At 36.1% G+C, this 21,246-nt stretch overlaps 1 protein-coding gene across 2 annotated transcripts in view; it reads right to left on the reverse strand.

Moving 5' to 3' along the window:
• Window positions 1–39: 39 nt before the first annotated feature.
• Window positions 40–21,246, reverse strand: part of KIAA1715 (KIAA1715 ortholog) — a 111,838-nt gene continuing 90,631 nt past the window's right edge. The window contains exons 8-11 of one of the 2 annotated variants that reach the window (XM_006866664.1): window positions 13,207–13,312; window positions 11,290–11,360; window positions 10,200–10,370; window positions 40–329 (exon numbers count right to left, since the gene is read on the reverse strand). In XM_006866664.1, the coding sequence (XP_006866726.1) occupies window positions 88–329; window positions 10,200–10,370; window positions 11,290–11,360; window positions 13,207–13,312 (590 nt within the window). In that variant the 3' untranslated portion in view covers window positions 40–87. The remainder of the gene's footprint in view (window positions 330–10,199; window positions 10,371–11,289; window positions 11,361–13,206; window positions 13,313–21,246) is intronic. The other variant, XM_006866663.1, reaches the window with a different exon arrangement.

Here is a 21,246-nt window from a genome sequence, read left to right on the forward strand (position 1 = left end):
GGGGGGGGGAGACGAAAATACCACCTGAAAAGCAATAACTGACATCAACCAGACTACAATTATCCCGTGGAAGGCACGTAGAAGCATTTACTCCTTTGTCATCAAAGATTCCCCGCTTAGTTCAGGATTAGAAGGAGAATGCGCACTGGGAACCAATGATTTGACTTCATCCACTGAGGGTTCCTCTTTCTCCATCTCTCCGGGTTTCTCCTCTGGCTCTCCCGTACCAGGTGCTTTTTCAGTCACTTGGTCTGCCTGCTCTACAGCTGACATTTTGTCATCTGTTTGCTCTGCACTAGTATAAAGATCTTCTTGTTCTTCTAAAGATTCTGAAAAGAAAAAGATTCAAGAGTTTAGAAAGATCGAAATGTTAAAACTTCAAAGTAAGGCAAGCAAAAATAAAAGCACAAAACACACACAAACTAACAAGCAGGAGACTGGTCTAATATTATTCTTTAAATTGTTTTGATATGTAATTAATTGCCTAAAGCATACCATATAAGAGCTGGTATGAAAGAAGATAAACAACAATTTCAGCAGAACGAACATGTTTGACCGCTCTAGTTGTTTAGTGTTGTCAAATTGGTTCTGACTCATAGCAATCCTGTAGAGGGTTCCGGAGGAGTAGCTGGTGGGTTTGAACTGCCACCCTTGTGGTTAGCAGTCCAATGCTTATCCTACAGCACCACACTTTGTATGATTCCATGTTTTTACTTAGAGCCTCATATTTTCATTAAAAAGTTGCTAATACACATTTGAAAGTTGAATGTCCAGAAAGTAAAGTTCCAACAGAATTATGTACTGTAAGACAAATAACCCAGCAAACAAAGCAAATACATTCATTCCTTCACTACGTATTTCATTTCCTAAAGGAACTGTCTCCCTAGAAGTTGGAGATCCTGTGCATAGCGCATGACTATGTAGATGAGAACTATTTGTCACACTGATATAATCTCCAAGTATGGGGGAAGTAAAATCCACACTTTCCTAAAAACATGGTAAGTTCCCCCTTGGCCCTCTGCAAGACAACCCCACAGTCTTTAAACTTCTTGATCAGAATATGTGACCAACCTAGAATGCTAAGGATACAAGAGGTTCCCCCCATCTCCTTTAATTCTTAAACTTTAACTTTAAGTTTTACTAAATTCAACTCCTTTAATGGTGAGGCATTACAGGATAATGTGCTGGACTGCAAGGTCACTTTGAGCCACAAGGTTAGTGGTTTAGACCCAACAGCTACTCCTCGGAGACCCTATACAGTGTCGCTATGAGTTGGAACCAACTAAATGGCACTTAACAACAACAATGAGCATTTAGGAGCCCTGGTTACACATTCAGCTTCTAACCAAAAGGTCAGCAGTTCGAACCCACAAGCCACTCTATGGGAGAAAGATGCGGCAGCTTGCTTCCATAAAGATTGTTGTTGCTGGTGTTAGATGACATCAAGTCAATATGACTCATAAAGACCCTATACACAACAGAACAAAACACTACCTAGTCCTGCACCAACCTTACAGTCATTGCTATACTGAGCCAATTGCTGCTGCCACTGTGCCAACCCATCTCATTGGGGGTCCTCTTTTTTTACTCTGGCTCTTCCATTTTACTAAACATGGTATCTTCTTCAGGGACTGGTCCCTCCTGACAATATGTACAAAGTATGAGACACGAAGTCTGGCCATCCTGTCTTCCAGGGAGCATTCTGGCTGTTCTTCTTCCAACACAGATTGGTTTGTTCTTTTGGCAGTCAAATCGTACTTTTAATATTCCCTGCCAATACCATAGCTCAAATGCTTCTACAGTCTTTCTTACTCACTGTCCAGCTGTCACAATGCTAATGAAGTTACTGAAAATACCATGGCTTGCTCAGAAGCACGTTAGTCCTCAAACTGACATCTTTGCTCTTCAACACTTTAAAAGAGGTCTTATGCAGCAGATTTGCCTAATGCAATACGTCGTTTGATTTCTTGACTGCTGCTTCCATGAGTGTTGATGGTTTACCCAAGCAAAATGAAGTCTTTTACAACTTGAATCTTTTCTCCATTAATATGGATGTTATTGATCAGTCCAGTGGTGAGCATGTTTTCTTTACATTGAGGTGCAACCCATACAGAAGGTTGTGGTCTTTGATCTTCATCAATATTTTAAGTCCTCTTCACTTTCAGCAAGCAAGGTTGTATCATCTGCATAGTACAGGTTATTAATGAGTCTTCCTCCAACCCTGATGCCATGTTTTTCTTCATAATCCAGCTTCTTGGGTTATTTACTCAGCATACAGATTGAGTAAGTATGGTGAAAGAATACAACCCTGGCCACACCTTTGCTAATTTTAAATCATTCAGTGTTCCCTTGTTCTGTTTGAACTACCTCTTTGTCTGTGTACAAGTTTCTCATGAGCACAATTAAGTGTTCCAGAATACTTATTCTCTGCAATGCTGTCCATAGCTTATCATGATCCACATAATCAAAAGCCTTTAAATAGTCAATAAAGCACAGGTCAATATCTTTTTGGTATTCTTTGCTTTTAGCCAAGATCCATCAGACATCAGCAATGATATCATTCATTCCACATCCTCTTCTGAACCCTGCTTGAACCTCTGGAAGCTCTCTGTCAATGTATGGCTACAGTCGTTTTTGAATTATCTTTAGCAAAATTTTGCTTGCATGAGATATTAATGATATTGTCCAAGGATTTCTGCATTCTGTTGGGTCACTTCTCTCTTTGGAATTGGCACAAATATGGATCTCTTTCATTCATTCAGTTGTCCAGGTAGTTGTCTTCCAAATTTCTTGGCATAGATGAGTGAATGAGTCCAGTGCCGCATTAGTTTGTTGAAAGATTGCAATCTGTGCTCCATCAATTCTCAGAGGCTTGCTCTTTGCCAATGCCTTCAATGTACCTTGGACTTCTTTCTTCAGTATCACTGACTCTTGACCATATGCTACCTCTTCAAATGGTTGAACATCAACCATCTCTTACTGGTACAGTGACTCTGTGTATTCCTTTCATCTTCTTCTGATGCTTTCTGTATCGTTCAATATTTTGCCAGAAGAATCCTTCAATATCGCAAGTCAATGCTTGAATTTTTTCTTCAATTCCCTCAGCTTGTGGAATGATGAGCGTGTTCTTCCCTTTTGGCTTTCTAATTCCAGGTCTTTGCACATTTCATTATAAAATTTGATTTTGTTTTCTCAAGCTGACTTTTGAAATTTTCTATTCAGTTCTTTTACTTCCTCATTTCTTCCATTTGTTTTAGCATCTCTATGCTAGAGAGCCAGTTTCAGTGTCTCTCCTGACATCCATACAGAATACAGTCCTGAAAACCCTATGGCACAGTTCTACTCTGTCCCACACAGCTGGAAGGAGGTGAAACTGGTTTGATGGCAGTTGGTTTGGTTTTTAGTTTTTAATGATAGCAACATTATTAATTTTAAAGAACTGGAGACAGGTGGTAATAGGAGACAAAGTTAGAAATCTAGCTTTTAGGGTGTTCGTTTGCTTTTGTAAAAAAATGGCAATTAATATTCTTGCTAAAACTATATGGTTAATATATCAGCTAAACTAAAAATCAGCTTAGAAGATCCCTTATGATATACTCTTTAGAAGGGATGTCATTCCCTAATTTCTATCCCTCACAGAAGATCCCTTACGACAGACTACAAATGTTTCTGATTCAAAAGCTCTAGACCCAATATTTGTATCAAGTTATAGTTAAGTGCCTTGGAAAATGCAGACGAGTTAAAAAAAAAAAAAATTATATATAATTATGTGTGTGTATAAGTTTCACTAAAAAATTAAATGTTATATTCACAGAGGTTAACATGGAGGTCTTCCATGTTCACAGTTTTACCATACTAGCTTTAATAAATACAAATCATTTATATATCTCACATTCTATAAAAAGACTTCGTTGTTGTTAAGTGCCATGGAGCCAGTTTCAACCTTGTATAGGGTTTTGAAAGTTTTAAATCTTTTTGTGGGAGTAAAAGTCATATCTTTCTCCTATGGAGCAGCTAGTGGGCTTGAACCATCAACCTAATGGTTCATAATGCAGTGTTCATCCTATGAAGCCACCATGCTACCAATACCAAGACCTTAGGAATACTGTAAAAGAATAATTCCCTTAAACAGACACCGTGGACTCTGATTTACAGAATTAACTTCAAGTGTCTTCCCCTTTTTTCTATATAAAATGAAAGACCCAAGTTCCACAGTGAAGGACATCCAAGTTAAAGTGGTTTTACTGTATGAAAATTTTGTACAATTAAGTAAAACAGGAATGTCCACAAATCATGATACTTCTGAAAAATGTCATAACAATCCTATTTCTATCTAAATATGGAACTTAAAGTAGCACTGTTGCACCACTATGTTGTTGTTAGGTACTGTTGAGTGGATTCCAACTCAGCGACCCTTACAGAGTTTCCAAGGAAAAGCTGGTGGGTTTGAGCTGCCAACCTTGTTGTTCGCAGTCCAGTCCTTACCCTACAGTGCCACAGCAGGAGTCCATGAATCTTATAAAAAGCCAAATCAGAAAGGAGCAGGCAGTTTGATGTTTCTAGTTGAATGTTCCAGGGCACAAAGAAAACCATGAAGTATAGCTGAAATTCTATGGCTCTGGATTTCTGCTACATCAGCAAGCAAGCTTCTCAGTGGCACGCTTCAGGAGCCAGCAGCCACTCAAAATTCTACCCTTACCCAGAGTAGAATATTCACTCACAGTTTTACACTTGCCAAGAACTTTACTATTTTGTTATAGTTTATTAAGTCTTCATCAACAAACCAATAAGCTACAAGAAATGAAAAAACAGAAAGCTCGAAAACCAGAACTTAATTCACCAATAAACTTGTTTAAGTGAACATGGGCCCACACAGTTTGTCATATGCTGACAGACTGTTTCAGTACTGCACTGAAATAGGAGAGGTGTCAAAATTCATGGCTTACCATATTAAACCTTTATGGTGTTATTATTTTCAGAAACACAGACTAATAAAAACACATTTCTAGTCAAAACCAATTTAATTCAGTAATTCTAGGGTCCATAAGGAGTCCTGGTGTGGCACTGCTGGATAAGCACTGGACTGCTAACCACAAGATCGGCAGTTCAAGCCCACCAGCTGCTCCTCAGAAACTCTATACAGGGCTGCTATGAGTTAGAACCAACTCCATGGAACTAACAACAAAAAAAGGTCCATAAACTACTGGTGTGATGCTGTAGGATAAAGTGTCAGACTGCAAGATCAGTTTGAACTGGAAGGTTGAAAGTTCAAACTCACCTGCTGCTCCTCGGAAATCCTATATTGGGTCGCTATAAGTTAGAATTGACTCAATGGCACTTAACAACAATAATAATAATATATGAGTTTAAAAATAAATGCAAGCAAACCATATATTATCATAAATTTTAAAGCAATATAAAATACCAAGTTTAAAAATCAATATTAAACTCCATAAAGTATATGGGAGAGTAAAGAAAATAGTGACATGATGGGTGGGACCTCAAAATAATCGAAGCCCCTATTAATGGCTACTTTTCTTCCTCCAGATTAATTTGCAGAATACCATAGTAAATCTTAATAGCACTAACACTACAAAAATTCGATATGTGCCATGATGCTTTTACTACAGGCATCTGCTAGTCTAAATGAGACCAGTGTTTGATGTTTGGATGCCAATGCCATTTTGTGAGAAGTCATCCAAACACGATCTAAGTGAACTAGGTGCAAGATTAACAGAGAATTACATACCAGTTTAACAACTAAACCACAGAGTTTTAAAATCAAAGTCTTTAATGTATTCCAAAAGTACTTACTTCATTTCTAGGGGAGAGCACCATTTGCCTATTCTAATAAAAACAGTAAATTTTCCCAGTGACACTGTGGTTTAAAAAAGCTCGGTGGAAAAGGCATATTTAAGAAGACGTTAACATTTGGATATAAAATACTGAAAGAGAAACTAACTCTTGTGTTCACACTAATTAAAAGGGACCATTCTTCCCTGCACAGCACCATTTGAAAACTAAGACAACAGTGTTACCTTAATGACCTATTTCCAGCTGTAAGAAAATCTTTTCAAATCAACTTTGGAATTTGTAATGCCAAGAAAGCAATATACTACAATGTAATAATCTTTAAAATGACCCATGGAATTTGTTCCTTTTCCCATAACAGTATTCTTGAGAGAAGCTTTTTCTACTAATAGAAACAGTTGGCTTCCAGTTGTTTGGTCAAAGTCTCAGCTAGACAGCTCAGATTCATAAAACTGAGTGTTACTGTATAATAAACAACACTGCTTTACCTATAAAGCACACACATGTGAAAAACATGTAATAACGTCACCTTACTTTTAGGTTTCTATTGAAAATCTATCAACTGAAAGAAGAATTTCCTTTAAAAATTATAGTCTAGCAAATAACTTCTTCATATATTTTCCAAAGGAAATTTAGGTTAACATGTAATATGTGAATTCTGCTACAAGGTAGATCAAGCCTTTAGGAAATATTGGTACTTTAGCAAATTCATTTAGATTCTTACCTTTCTTCTTTTTTACAACAGAAAAAAAAAAATCTGGTTTGATAACACATCTATTTGTGCAGAATATAAAATGTATCCAAAGGAACTTTGTCAAATTAAAGCTGACAATTGGTCTTTGAACTTACAGGTTTAAAAGAGAGAGTAGTTTTTATCAAATTTTCCTACCTCAAGGAAAACAGCCAATTTATATTTAAGAAGCAAAGGCAAAAGCTTAAGGAATAAAATTCAATTAAATGATAACCAACTATAATAACTAGGATTCCACACAGAGAATGTTTAGTTATTTACCACTGGTATAAAAAGTCAATTAGACACACAAGGGTTTCATTATTAAGCAATAATTGATAACTAAACTATTAGTTGAAGGTATTTTATAAAAAGGAGATAAGAAGACCCGATTTCTACATCTAAAACAAACATGCAAAAACCTACTCCAAAAGCCACTTTATTTTTGGGTACGCTGCATATAATTTAATGTAAATAAAGGTATAAACTTTGTGGATGTTTTAAACACACAGAATTCAACAAAATATATTATTGAGAAAATTACCTTCCTAGAGCATTGTAACAAACAGTATTGAAAACAGTATTTTGTTTAAAAGAAAGGAAGCGAAAGACAAATCAGATTACCAAGATACATTTTATCTTACATAAATTTTATCTTCTATTTTTGATAATGCTGGTTAGATGAATCATGAGTTTTATTATTATCAAATCATTTCTAGTTGAATCAAAGCTGTTTTCTACTAAAAAATATGAGACCTAGGTCTAGAGAACTGAGAAATGAACACATAGTATTATCAAAGTTGTTTTTTAATGTGCTCAGCAAAGTCACAAGGTAGTATACTAACAGTGCTTTGGACTCTTTGTATTGTCTGACTAGCACATTGGACAAAAAGAATGCTGCACATGAGGTATTTTGGATATTGCATTAAAAAAAAAAATCAAAACGGATAAACCACTTTAATATGACTTAGTAGAGATAAACCACTTTTGTGTGACTAACCAACAAGGAAATTGAGAAACTTAAAAGTAATTCATTACTTTGTCATACTCTAGCTATCAATCAATGCTTTCAGATAAAAAGACACTCCCTATTACTAATTTGTTGTGTTTCTCTAATGCTTTATTACCAAAATTTCTGGATATACAGTTCAAGAAAAAGTTCTAGGAATTCAAATGAGCAACTAATGTGAGAAATTCTCCTAGGTTGCTTTCTTCGATGAAAAGCTTTCCAAGATTCCACACATTTTTCTAACAAGTGGTCCAAAGATTTTTTTCTAAAAGTCATCAAAAATACAAAATCTTCCAGTACCAGAATCCAGACAAAACTTAAGACTGAAAAAAAAATGGAGTTTTCATTAAGTCTAGATTATTCATATAAATGGTTCCCAAATATTCACTGAAAAGTTCAGATATAAGAAAGTTACCTGTTTTTCCATCTGTGAATTTAATAATGGACTTGCTATAGTTCTATCAGCATTAAAGAGCTATTTTAAAACAGTATACATGTTTTTTTCAGATCTCAAGTTTTAGATCACTGAAAAATTTATAAATCATAATTTCAAGCCAATTACACTGGTTGTCAGCACAGAGAGTAGATTGAGATGATACCATCTTTTTAAATAGTTCAATTTAATCATAGGGTATGCAGTCAAAGTTCAAAACAAATAAAGCCTTCATCTGTTCATCAGAAATGCTTCCAGTCGTTTACTAAAGGAATCCAGCTTGGAAATGAATATTGTGCAACATAGTGTTGAATAGGAGTCTTGGAGAAAAGTCTCAGTCTTCTGGAAAGCCAAAGAAGGAAAAAAGTGCTCATAGACATTCTGATGAATCCAAAGAGAAGAATGGGAAGCTTACTAGTCTAGAGACTACCTTAACCAAACGGAATTGATGCTTCAGTTTCTAGCACTGAAGTTTTGTCTTCACCTATTAACATTACCTTCTGGGGGTTGAGTTTGAGCCTGTTAGACTTCATTCCGGAGATTTCAGACAGAAAATGAGACATCTGGGGTATTGCTCCTCCTAGATTAGATGAGAAGGAAAGGTAGAGCTGCGTGTTGTTTGCTAACTATCCATCTTGACTTTAGCAGAGATATTAAGCATGGGATTCACTATTAAGATGTTTTATATTTGGTGGCTCCGTATTTCATTGTATTTTTTGGTCCCAACTACTACCAACTTTCAAATATTCACTTTAGCTGTCAAGAGCACTAAGATGGACTTCAATTTTTCCTCTAGGCATCTTCAGTATGAAAATTCTTTAATTTTCAGTTCCAAGAGGCTGCTTTAGCAAAGCAGATGGTTTGCGTGTGACAACATGCAGCTCAGAGCATGACTCCAGCAAAACAAAAATCTTTGACATTGTGTTTGGAGTTGATGTCTCAGACTTGGATAAGATGAATGTATCAATTCAGTGTTGGAAATATACAAGCCTTTGTCATGGCTATCTGTACTTGAATTCATTTTGATATTTGCTAGTAAGCTGAAGCCAAGCTTGATTCAACACATGTATTTTAGAAAACTCTTCAAAGTAAAAAAAAAAAAAGATACTAAAATCTAATACTAACCTTCTGATATGTGAAAGTTTACTACAGTTAAATCAATGTTTTCTACCTTCAGTGCTTTTATGAAGAAGTTAAATATACATAAATAATGATTCTATGAAATTAAAGGGATGAATATTGACTGGGTAGATAAACTATACATACCAGGCTGAGCACCAATTTTTTGGACATAATTTTAGTCATCTTCCTAATTCAGAACTGTTTAACAAACAGTTCTATTGGCTTAACAAAACTAACACTCCTGAATGAACAGCAAAAAATAGATGGCAGAAATAGTTGGCAAGCTTTTCCAATTTTTTGTGATACTGCTTCAAGAATTACTAAGACAACTGTAAGAAGAAATTCTAAAACCTGGCAAATTCCGTTTCTCAACAGTAAGGTTGATTCTACATCACAGGTATAGCATCATAAATTATATTAATCTCATGTTGTTATTGTTAACTGCCGTTGAGTCAATTCCGACCCATAGCGACCTTGTATAGGGTTTTCCATGGAGCAGCTTGGTGTGTTTGAACAGCCAACCTTGTGGTTCAAATGGACCTTGTAGTCCAGTACATTAACCCACAGCACTACATCAGGACTCCATTAATCTCATGGTCTTCCATAAATTACCTCTTTCAAAGATATACCAGTTCTAGGCAAGGATGGCTTACCAGTTCCAAAGCTTTCTACTTTCTGATAATTTCTAGCAATTCAAATGTACATGCAAGCCTAGCTTACCAAGTTAATCACAAATCTTATAAGAATGCATCCTTATGAGTAGTTGTCCATAATCCTCAACCTGCTTCACTGAGATCATTCAAAATAAGATTCTAAGAAAACATCAAATCTCCCAATAGTTATTACAAGACGTAAATCCATAAACTATACTTACTTAGCTACTGCTAGATGCTGCTTATCACAATATAATCTCCATGTCAAAACACATCCTAACAATCATGCAGGAGACTACAGTATCAAAGCAATAACAGATGTATGCATGTTGCAAAAACTGATCAATTAATCTACCCTTATATAAATAAAAGCATTATGCTTTTATTGTTAAATAACACACAGTATTAAGAGACAAACATTTTAGATTAATATGTCCATACCTTCGGGAGCTTGGCTTTCTGACGGAACCACATTTCCTGATGTCAAGGGACCAACTGAACTGGCACATTCCACGGCCTGCCTTTTCTCAAAACTAAACTCTGGAAGTCTGGGAGCCTGAGGTCTGGTTTTTCTTGCAGGATTCAAGAAAAAACAGTAGGCACATCGAAAAGCTGCAGAAAAAAAAATTTTTTTTAATAAAATCATAAACCAAAGAAAGTTCAAGGACTAGTTAGATAACTTGCAAGATTACTACTGCAAATACTCCAAAGAGCCTTTCAAAAGTTATTTATTCCTTATGAAAGGCACATGTTGTTTTAATAATATTATGACACAGGTTCAATCTAAAGCAAATTCTAAAGCACATTTTCTAATCATTATTAGAATTAGATTGCCAATTTTATAGCAGAAAAGGCATAGTAAGTTACATGGGTTAATGAATGGTAAAGCAATATTAATAATGATCTAGTTACCAAAACTATTATGGACTTTAAACATTCTGAGTCTTTCATTTCAAAATAAAAACTGTGATGTCATATTTTGGAAGCATAATTAGTTTGTTGTTAAATGCCATCGAGTCGGTTCCGACCCAAAATGACCCTGTATAGGGTTTCTAAAAAGTGGCTGGTGAGCTTGAATCACCAGCCTTGTAGTTCAAATGACTTTGCAGTCCAGCGCATTAGCCCACAGCACCACCCCAGGACTCATAATCACTTTAGTGCAGCAGTTTTCAATAATAACTATACATGAGAATGAGAATCATCTTTGGAATGGTAAAGAAACTACCAATTCCTGGATACTACCCCAGATCAATTAAACCAGATCTTTGGAGATGAGTCATGGGCATCTGAATTTTTTTAAATCCATCAGGTAATTCTCATGCACAGTAAACCTTAAGAACTGGCCTAGAGGTTGTGCATTGTCTGAAGAAGAAACCTACATTCCCTTTCTGTTTTGCTATGAATGCAAGAAAAATATGCCTGACCAATGTATAGAAGTAGTTTCTATATTAAACTGATATTCCAAGAAAAGTGGCAAAATAAAATACTTAAGAGTAAACCATTTTAATTCAAATGGTGTAAACATTCTTACCAATGTATTCGAATTCTTCCTTCAAAGCCATGCCATTATGAGAAAAACACTGCTGACAAATAAGGGCATACCTACACAAAAATGAAAATGAACAGACCAATTAAAAACATACACAAAGCTCAAAAGAGAAACTGCTTTAGCCATCATGGTTTATATTTTATCATAGCAAAATATGCCACGAAGTCCTGGCGTAGCACTGTGGATCAGCACTGGACTACGCACCACAAGGTTGGTGGTTTAAACCCACCAGCCACTCCTTGGAAACTCTACACAGGGTCACTATGAGTTGGAACCAACTCGATGGCACTTAACAAAAATAACAACAAACATGCTATGCCAAATTAGACGCTGCTTAGTAAACCACAATCATGTTTTTTTAAAACCAAAATTCCAATCATTGTAAAAATTTAACTTAAACATTAAATTAAAAATAAATCAGGTAACAGTTAAATGAATATATCTCTACTAAGTAGCCAAAGCACATTTAAAATCAGACACTTACATTCTGCTGTTTTCCAAAGTCTATTCCTTGGGAACAACCCCCCACCTCCACTGCCATCAAGTCAGTTGTGACTCAGTGATCTTGTAGGACTTGGTGGAAGAGCTCCTGAGAGTGTCTGAGACGATATAGCTTTACAAGAGCAGACCGCCTCATCTTTCTCCAGAATATTGGTTGATAGGTTTGGCCTTGTGGCTAGTACCCCAATACTTAACCCACTACTCAACCAGGGTTCCTTATTCCTTGGGATGATAGCTTCCAAATCTTTGGTCAGATAAGATGGGACCACCTCAATAATATTACTAAAGCCTCTGAGAAGTCTTGCAATAAAGAAATGTAATTCTGTTTCATCCAAGAGTCAGTGTTTATAATCATGATTCCAATATTTTCTCCAGTTAAACACTGTCCTCATTTTCAGCTTATACATTTTTTTGTTCTGCACGTTTACACCTAACAAATATATGATACTAGCAAACTTTATTCTATCTGTTTTAAATTCATACAATTTATTGTATTAACAGTAAATTCTGGCCCCTTTAACAATTGATATCAACCAGTAAACTTACCTGATATCTATTCTACTATCTTATGAATTTTGTAAGGCTCTATTTATATCATGTTTATCTTCATCACTATGAGAACCAAATAAAAGTTATAGTGAGTATCAAATAAGACAAGAGAATTTAATGTGCTGACTAAATACATGTAAATTATCTTCAACATTATCAAAATTCTTACCATCACCAAATCTAGTACTGACAACTACAAAAACCCATTTCTCTCTGGTAGCGTAGTGGTTACAAGTCAGGCTGCTAAACTCATGGTCAGCAGTTCAAAACTACTAGCAGTTCTATGTGAGAAAGATAAGGCTTTCTGCTCCTGTAAAGATTTACACCCTCAGAAACAATCCTATGCAGGATCACTATGAGTTGGAACTAACTCCACAGCATACCACCACCATCATCAGGTTTTCACTATTTTTGTCCTCTTCAAGCTTAACATTTCAATGATATTATTCAGTTTTCCTGAAAATAATCTTATAGCTTATGTGGCACTATAGCATAAACACTAGACTGCTAAGTGCAAGGCCAGTAGTTCAAACCTACTAGCTGTTCCTCGGAAACCCCATACAAGGTCACTATAAATCAGAACCAACTCGATGACACTTCACAACAACAATCTTATAGTAGGGTTAATGATATTTTTTTCCAAATTGATTTTACCTAGAACTGCTTTATCCAAATTCATACTAAAAACAATTGAATATATATGTTTTTTAAAGGTTAGAAAATACTCATAAACTTGTCCAATTAGGAAATAGGAGACACAAAAAGAGACACTATCTAATACACACACATCCATACACACCATGAGCAATGAAAATATAGTTCTCATTCATCTAACATAATGAAAATTACCTGTTCTGTGGACCATCACCAACTAAATATTCAACAATTCTATCCAGAGCACCTCGTTCTCGAGGGAGAATGGGTCTTGCTAGAGGTGGCCCTGGAGGATGAAGACCTGCCAATAAATAAACATAACAGTAAAATTTAATTCAAACTATCAAGAAATACCTATGCTTCTTATAACTTTTAAAGATTTTTTTATAAAACAAAAATAATTATTTTTACAAATCTCTTTGAAGCATTCAAATCTTCATTTAAAGTACTGTACAAAAATAGGACTTTAGGTGGAATCCTAAGGCCCATCCAGAACCTTTTGAAGTGGGACATCCCTATTTGAAAGGACATGCAGACCGGCCTGGAGCAGCTAGAGGAACAGAATATATTTCTTGAAAGACAGACCAGCAGGAAAAATCCAAAACAAAAATAGTCGTATGATTGGCTACTACAAGAACGATCAAGCTATTTGCGAGGCAGTCATCATGGCAAGCAATCAAGTCCCTTCAGGACAAACCCCCCTCCAAGACTGAAACACCAAGGGAACACATGAGTAGGCATGTAAGCTTACAGACAACCACACTGGTCTACTGGGAAGTGGAAGAGGGGGACAGGCAGCAAATGAAGATATGGGCTGAGTTCAATTACATTTCATAGAATCCTGTCAGCCTGGAGTTGAGAGAGAGAAGAGGAAGGGCTGTTTGGTCCAAAGTGTAGTGATATCTGGGGACTCCTGAGCCCATGGACAAGGGCAGAGCCACGGAGGGCTAAGACAGAGCCACAGAGGGCTAGAACTGAGAGTGAAGTGTCCAGCTAATATGAAGTGAGGGGAGACAAACAAGAAGATCCAAACTTTAAACAGGATCCATTCAACCTAACTTTGATGGCTTGATGATCAGAACTTGACTAGAGGAAGATTTTTTTTTAAATCTGGAAAAAGGAAACAAGTATAAATTGCTACAATTTAATGAGCTTGACCTATACTTAATATTGTAGCTTGAAATACCAACTGAGAGGAAAGGAGTCTTTACATAAAGTATCAATCCTATTCCCTCTGCATAAAGGGTTGATAGAAACGGACAACTTAGACACTGGCTATCTAAAATGGGGGAGGGGGGGCAATAAAGGCACGAAGTGACTGGTACACAAGTTTTCAAGAGGGAGTTTAGTTTCAGAGTGTGCAGAGGAAGGTAGAATCCCCACTAAATGGTTTTCATCTTGTCTAGACATTTCTGGTGAAAGGAGATGGGGATAAGATTCTTATGATTCAACAGTAACTGTTATCATAACTAATTGTGATTGTCAGAACTGTAAAGGTAAAAGTTTTGTAACAAAAACGAGAGAGTAATTAATCTTATAGTCCAAGAACAGAGGACCCTAAGACCATCAAGGGAGAAGAGCACAAGTGGAATGCGGGACCCTATCCAGAGAAACAGCGACACCAGAGATGGAAGCAGAGTTGAGGACATGGAGAGAGAGAGCAGTTGAGGACTCTAGACTCATGGAAAGTGAGGGACTAGGTGTTGGCGGCCAAGAGGCAGGCTTGCAAAATGTGCCCTTTGGTTGTCTAAATTATTATATATTCCTGAATATTTTTGTGTACATCCCCCTGCCAAAAAACAAACAAACAAAACAAAAACAAAGGGAATAGAAGCAAATACTATTGAATGATGATGCACAGAGGAGATTCCAATCAATGCAATGAGATGATGAGTGTAAAACTGATGTTCTCCCATGTAAACTATCACTCAATTCACAATAAAAACTTAAAAAAAAAATACTATACAACAAAAAAAGTACTTAACTATGTGCTACATCAGAAACACCAATATAATCTATTAGTAAATGAAATTATATTGGTTTCCAAACAGACTGATCAAAAAACTCCCCAGTTTTGAAGAATTTATGTAGTAAGTCAAAGGACTAACACTTTGGGTTGTAATAGAATAACCAACACCAGATTTATACTCCTGCCTAAAACAACTAAAAACCTGGGCAAAATATATGAAGCAATGGTTTTAAAGACACTGGATATCAAGCACTATAAAACATTAATGTATGAGAAATTAAAAACAAGATGAAAATATATTGAGCCCTCCAACTGAAAAGACTAAGGTACCACAAAGGCAAGTTGCACAGAAAGGTTGAAACCTAGTAATTTTGCTGAGTTGAAGAGTTAGAGCTGAAACTCTGGGGAGGGAAAAGCAGCTAGAATTCACAGGAAAGAATACCAGAAAGGAGAGAATGCACAAAAAAAGAATACCAAAGACCTGCAGCGGGTCACCCAAAGAATACAGCAAGCTCTGATCAACATATGCAATCAGGGTAACTATCTGAAGATTAACAACAACAAAAAAATCTAAAAGGATTAAAGGAACCGATGCTTACACATTATAACTATTTCTACCTACAAATGGGATCTATTTTTACCAGCCAAAGTGGAAACCTCATATCCCACAGTTCACTGAGTATGTTTTTAGGAGTTTGGCCTCTGAAGCTCTAATTTAAACACTGCTCTGATCACTGCCTACAAAGCAGAAAAGCAACCATGAAAATATTGCCCCCTCCCCCAGCCCAAATTAACTGTATTTCAAAACAAAGCTCAAGAATATTTATAAGAATCCAAAAATATCCAGCTTCGAGTAAGCAAAATTCACCATGTCTAGTACTGGATTAAGAGCAGAAAAACATAACTCTTTTGTGGAGAAATATTCATCAAATTTGGTCCATAAATGACATAAATGATGGAATTAGTAGACAAAGATATAAAAATACTTATTGTGACTATACTACTTCCTATGTTCAAGAATCTAAAGGCAAGTTCAGTATGTTAACTAGAGTAATGGAAGATATTGAAAAAGATACAAATTACAAACTGAACTTCAACAGATGAAAACTATAATGTCTGGAATGAAAAATCTACAGATGGGATGAACAGAAGATTAGACATGCAAAAACCAACTAAACAAGGATTAATGAATTTGAAGATTAACAACAAAACCCATATACAATCAGCGATAAACAGAGAAAATAATTTTTTTCAAAAGACCAATCATCAGAATGTTGTGGGACAACCTCAAATAGCCTAACATACGTATAATTAGAGTTCAAGAAAAAAGAGGAGGATAAAGACAAATACTTGAAAAAACAATGCACAAAAATTTTCTAAATTTGATTAAAGCTATAAACCCAAAGGTCCAAGTAGTAGCAGTGGTGTGCCGTGGAGTCAGTTCCAACTCATAAGGACCCTGCATAGGGTTTCCAAGGCTGTAAATCTTTACCGGAGCAGAAACCCTTATCTTTCTCCTGCAGAACACCTGGTAATTTCAAACTGCTAAACTTGTGATTAGCAGCCCGACTTACAACCACTACCCTACCAAAGCAAAACTTCAGAAAGTTCATGGAAAAATGGAATTAAAAGATAATGGAATTTTTTCACAAACTTTTTGAAGCCCCCTGTATATGCTATATACCAGCCAGAAAAACATATTATGTACAGACAAAGAGTAAAAATGATAGCAGTTTTCTTCTCAGAAAAGATGTCAGTAAGAAGACTGTGGAACAATGTCTTTAAAGTCCTTAAAGAAAAAGACAAACTACAATTCTGTATTCAGTGAAAGGATATTTTTTAAATGAAGGCAAAATGAAGATTTTTCTGACATATGAAAGCTTAAAGTATTCTTCAGCAGCAGAATTGCACTACAAGAAATAGTAAAAGAAATCCTTCGGCTAAAAGAAGTCCCTCGGACAGAAATAAAATGACACCTCTGTACAAAAGAATGAAGAGCATCTGAAACAGATATGTGGCTAAATACAAAAGTCTTTGTTTAATAGTATTTAAATATCTTTAAACCATAATGACTGCTTAAAGACAATACAGTAACAATTGATTATAGAGAGTACAACGTACTCATATGCTGAAGTAAAATGTATGAAAACAACAGCATAAAGGCTAGGAGAGGAGAAAGTCACATCTTAATATGTAATATGGTATATTGATTTTGCAGAATTCTATCATGCAATATCCAGCATCATTATTGAGAAGTAAGTATTCCGGAACACTTAATTGTGCTCATGAGGAATCTGTACATAGACCAAGGGGCAGTTGATTGAACAGAACATGGGAACACTGAATGGTTTAAAATTAAGAAAGGTGTAGGACAGGGTTGTATTCTTTCACCATACTTAGTCATCCTGTATGCTGAGCAAATAATCCAAGAAGCTGGGTTACATGAAGAAAAACGTGGCATCAGGATTGGAGAAAGACTCATTAACAACCTGCGATATGCAGATGATACAACCTTGCTTGCTGAAAGTGAAGAGGAAGATCAAAGAGCACACCTTTGGTATGGATTGCATCTCAATGTAAAGAAAACAAAAAACCTCACAACTGGACCAATAAACAACATTCTTTTCAATGGAGAAAAGATTGAAGCTGTCAAGGACTTCATTCTTCTTGAATCAACTATCAACACTCACGGAAGCAGCAGTCAAGAAATCAAATGATATATAGCATTAGTAAAATCTGCTGCACAATACCTTTTTAAAGTATTGTAAAGCAAAGCTGTCAGCTTGAGGACTAAGGTGCGCCTGACCCAAGCCATGGTATTTTCAATAACCATATATGCATGTGAAGGTTGGACAGTAAATAAGGAAGACCATAGAAGAAGTGATGCTTTTGAGTTATGGTGTTGGAGGAGAGTATTGAAAGTGCCATGTTTTGGCTGCCCATAGAACCAACAGATCTGTGTTGGAAAAAGTGCATCCTTGGAGGCCACGATGGCCAAACTTTGTCTCTCATAATTTGGACACACTGTCAGGAGGAACCAGTTGCAGGTGAAGAATATCATGTTTGGTAAGGTGGAAGGTCAGAGAAAAAGAGGAAGACCCCCAGCGAGATGGCTTGGCTAAGTGGCAGCATCGATGGACTCAAGCATGGCAACAATAGTGAGGTTATCCCAGGATCAGGCAGTGTTTCGTTCTGCTGTGCATAATAAGGTCGCTATGCGTCAGCACCGACTCGATGGCACCTAACAACAACAATATGGTATATTACTTGAAGGTGATCCGTGATAAATTAAAGACATAGACAAAGGGGTTTCAAATACTTTGTAGAAAAATGGAATTAAAAGATAATGGAATTTTCCTAAAAACTTTTTGAAGCCTCCTCATACTACAAACCCAAAAGCAACCACTAAAATAACATGACAAAATGTTATAGCTAATAAGTCAAAAAGAAAGATAACCTGTAATCATAAAAAAATAATCCAAAAAAACATCAGAAAGCAAGGAAAAGTGTAACAGAACAAATCGAACAAACAGAAAAAAATAGTAATATGGAAGATTTAAAGCCAAACCTAAATATGTGAATCAATACATTAAATGAAAATGGCCAAAAAAAGAAAGAAAATGGCCTGCACACTTTAATTAAGAGGCACAGATTATCCAGATTCCATATAAAACAGTGACGCCAGAGATGGAGGCAAAGACGATGACATGGAGAGAGGGAAGGAAACGGCTGGGGACTTTAGAACCAGAGAGGGAGCAGGGAGCAGGGCTGTGTGCTGACAACCCGGGGGGGAAGAAGGGCAGGCTTGCAGGGTATACCATGGCAATGAAATGATATACAACAGGATAAATGTAAAGCTAATGTTCTCCCATGTAAACGATCATATAATTCACAATAAAACATTTTTAAAAATTTCTAGAGTGTATTATTAGTATCAGACAGAGTAAATGTTAGAGAAAATATTTCCAGAGATAAAAATGGTAATTTCATAGTGGAAAAAGTACTTACTTCATCTACAGAACATACCAATCACACACATATGAGGGTAAGTCAAACAGTATTACTATAAGATGACAGAAACATTTATTAATGAACAGAAATAAAATATAATACATCAAATATCTTTGTGGAGCCAATGATCTTGTCTGTTTACCTTCACTCAATTCATAACAAAAAGTTTAAAAAAATAAAATGTGAAGCTATTATTTCAACATACTTTCCATCTAGGTGTATGCAGTTTTGAAAATGGTGTTTCCATCTCTCTCGCACCCTTCCCAAATAAATCTGTGCTCAGTTTATCATATGTCAAATAGCAGTTTTGGCATTCTTAAAGGGCTTAAAGCATGTTCCTCTGAAATGTTCTTGGAGTGTAGGGAACAAATAGAAATGTGAAGCTGCATTATTAGGGCCATACGGTGGGTGGGGTTAGATTTCCCAATGAAATATCATAGGACAGACGTTGCTACACATAAACAATGAGTAGGTGCACAGTCATGAAAGAAAAAATTTCTCAATGCAACATTCCTGAACTTTTTTCACCAATGTACTCTTCAATTTTCTTAAACTTCTTTATCATAAACCCCTGTGATTGCCGTGTTAAGGAAAATCTATCGAGAACACTCCCTTGAGATCCCAAAAATAAAGTCAACATAACTTTCAGAGCTGACCTTTCTACCTTGAATTCATCTTTGAAGTCTTTCTGACCTTCCTTTAAATGCCTGATCCATCTAAAAACTGCTATTTTATGTAGGGCAGCATTCCTGTTAAAAATTTGACATTAGCCCTGACCTCAAAATAGTGCTTCTTTCCCCAAGTTACTAAGAGTATCCTTTCTTTTTGAAGATATCTTAACAAGACTAAGACAAGTTTATTACTGAGAGAACTTATCTGCAGCCATCCACTAATTGAGACATGTTTAAACATGGGGTTTTCTGTAATAAATCCATGCATGCATGATTTGGAACCCTAATAGCAATCTTTTCCAATTTATCCTCATACATGTGCAGCATGACAGAGCTTCAAAACATAAGAAACAAAAACTAACAGAACAAAAGGGATGAAAAGACAAATATACAGTTATAATCACAGACCTCAACACCCTTCTCTTAAGAATTAACAGAATAAAAAAAAATAGTGTAAGGAGTCCTGGTGTGGTGCCATAGGATAAGCACTGGATCTCAAGGTCAGTTTGAATCACAAGGTCAGTTGTTCAAACTTACTAGCTGCTCCTCGGGAACCCAATACAGGATTGCTATACGACGGAACCAACTCAACAGCACTTAATAACAACTATTATAGCAACTCAAATAAGTAAGGATATAAAGACTTTAATAACAAAATAAGACCAAAGACCAGAAGAGTTGTGGGATGACATCGAGAACATCATACATGAAGAAAGAAAAAAAGTCACTAAAAAGACAAGAATGAAAGAAAAGTTCAAAATGGATGTCAGAAGAGACACTGAAACCTGCTCTCCAGCATTAGAGATGCTAAAGCAAATGGAAGAAATGAGGAGGTCCAAGAGCTGAACAGAAAATTTCAAAGATCAGCACAGGAAGATAAAGCCAAATATTACAACAAAATACTCAAACATCTGAAATCGGAAAACCAAACAGGAAGAACACACTCAGCATTTCTCAAGCTGGGGGAACTGAAGAAAAAACTCAAGCCTCGATTTACGTTATTGAAAGATCTTCTGGGCAAATTACTGAATGATGCAGAAAGCATCAAGAGAAGATGGTATACACAGAGTCACTATACCAAAAAGAAATGGTTAATGTTCAACCATTTCAAGAGGTAGCATATGATCAAGAGCCAAGGATACTGAAGGAGGAAGTCCAAGGTGCACTAAAGAAATTAGCAAAGAACAAGGCACCAGGAATTGATGGCATAAAAATTAAAATCTTTCAAGAAAGTTAGGTGGTACAAAAGGCACTCATTCATCTATGCCAAGAAATTTGGAAGACAACTTTCCGGCCGACTGATTGGAAGAGATCCATATTTGTGCCCATTCCAAAGAGAGGCAACCCAATGGAATGTGGAAATCATCGGACAATATCTTTGGTATCCCATGCGACTTAAGTTTTACTAAAGGTAATACAGAAATGGCTGCAAGCATACATTGACAGAGAACTTCCAGAGGTTCAAGCTGGATTCAGAAGAGGATGTGGAACGAGTGATATCACTGCTGATGTGCGATGGATCTTGGCTGAAAGCAGAGAATATCAGAAAGATGTTTACCTGTGCTTTATTGACTATGCAAAGGC

Source organism: Chrysochloris asiatica, unplaced genomic scaffold (genome assembly GCF_000296735.1).
Source record: "Chrysochloris asiatica unplaced genomic scaffold, ChrAsi1.0 scaffold00094, whole genome shotgun sequence".
NCBI lineage: Eukaryota > Metazoa > Chordata > Mammalia > Afrosoricida > Chrysochloridae > Chrysochloris > Chrysochloris asiatica.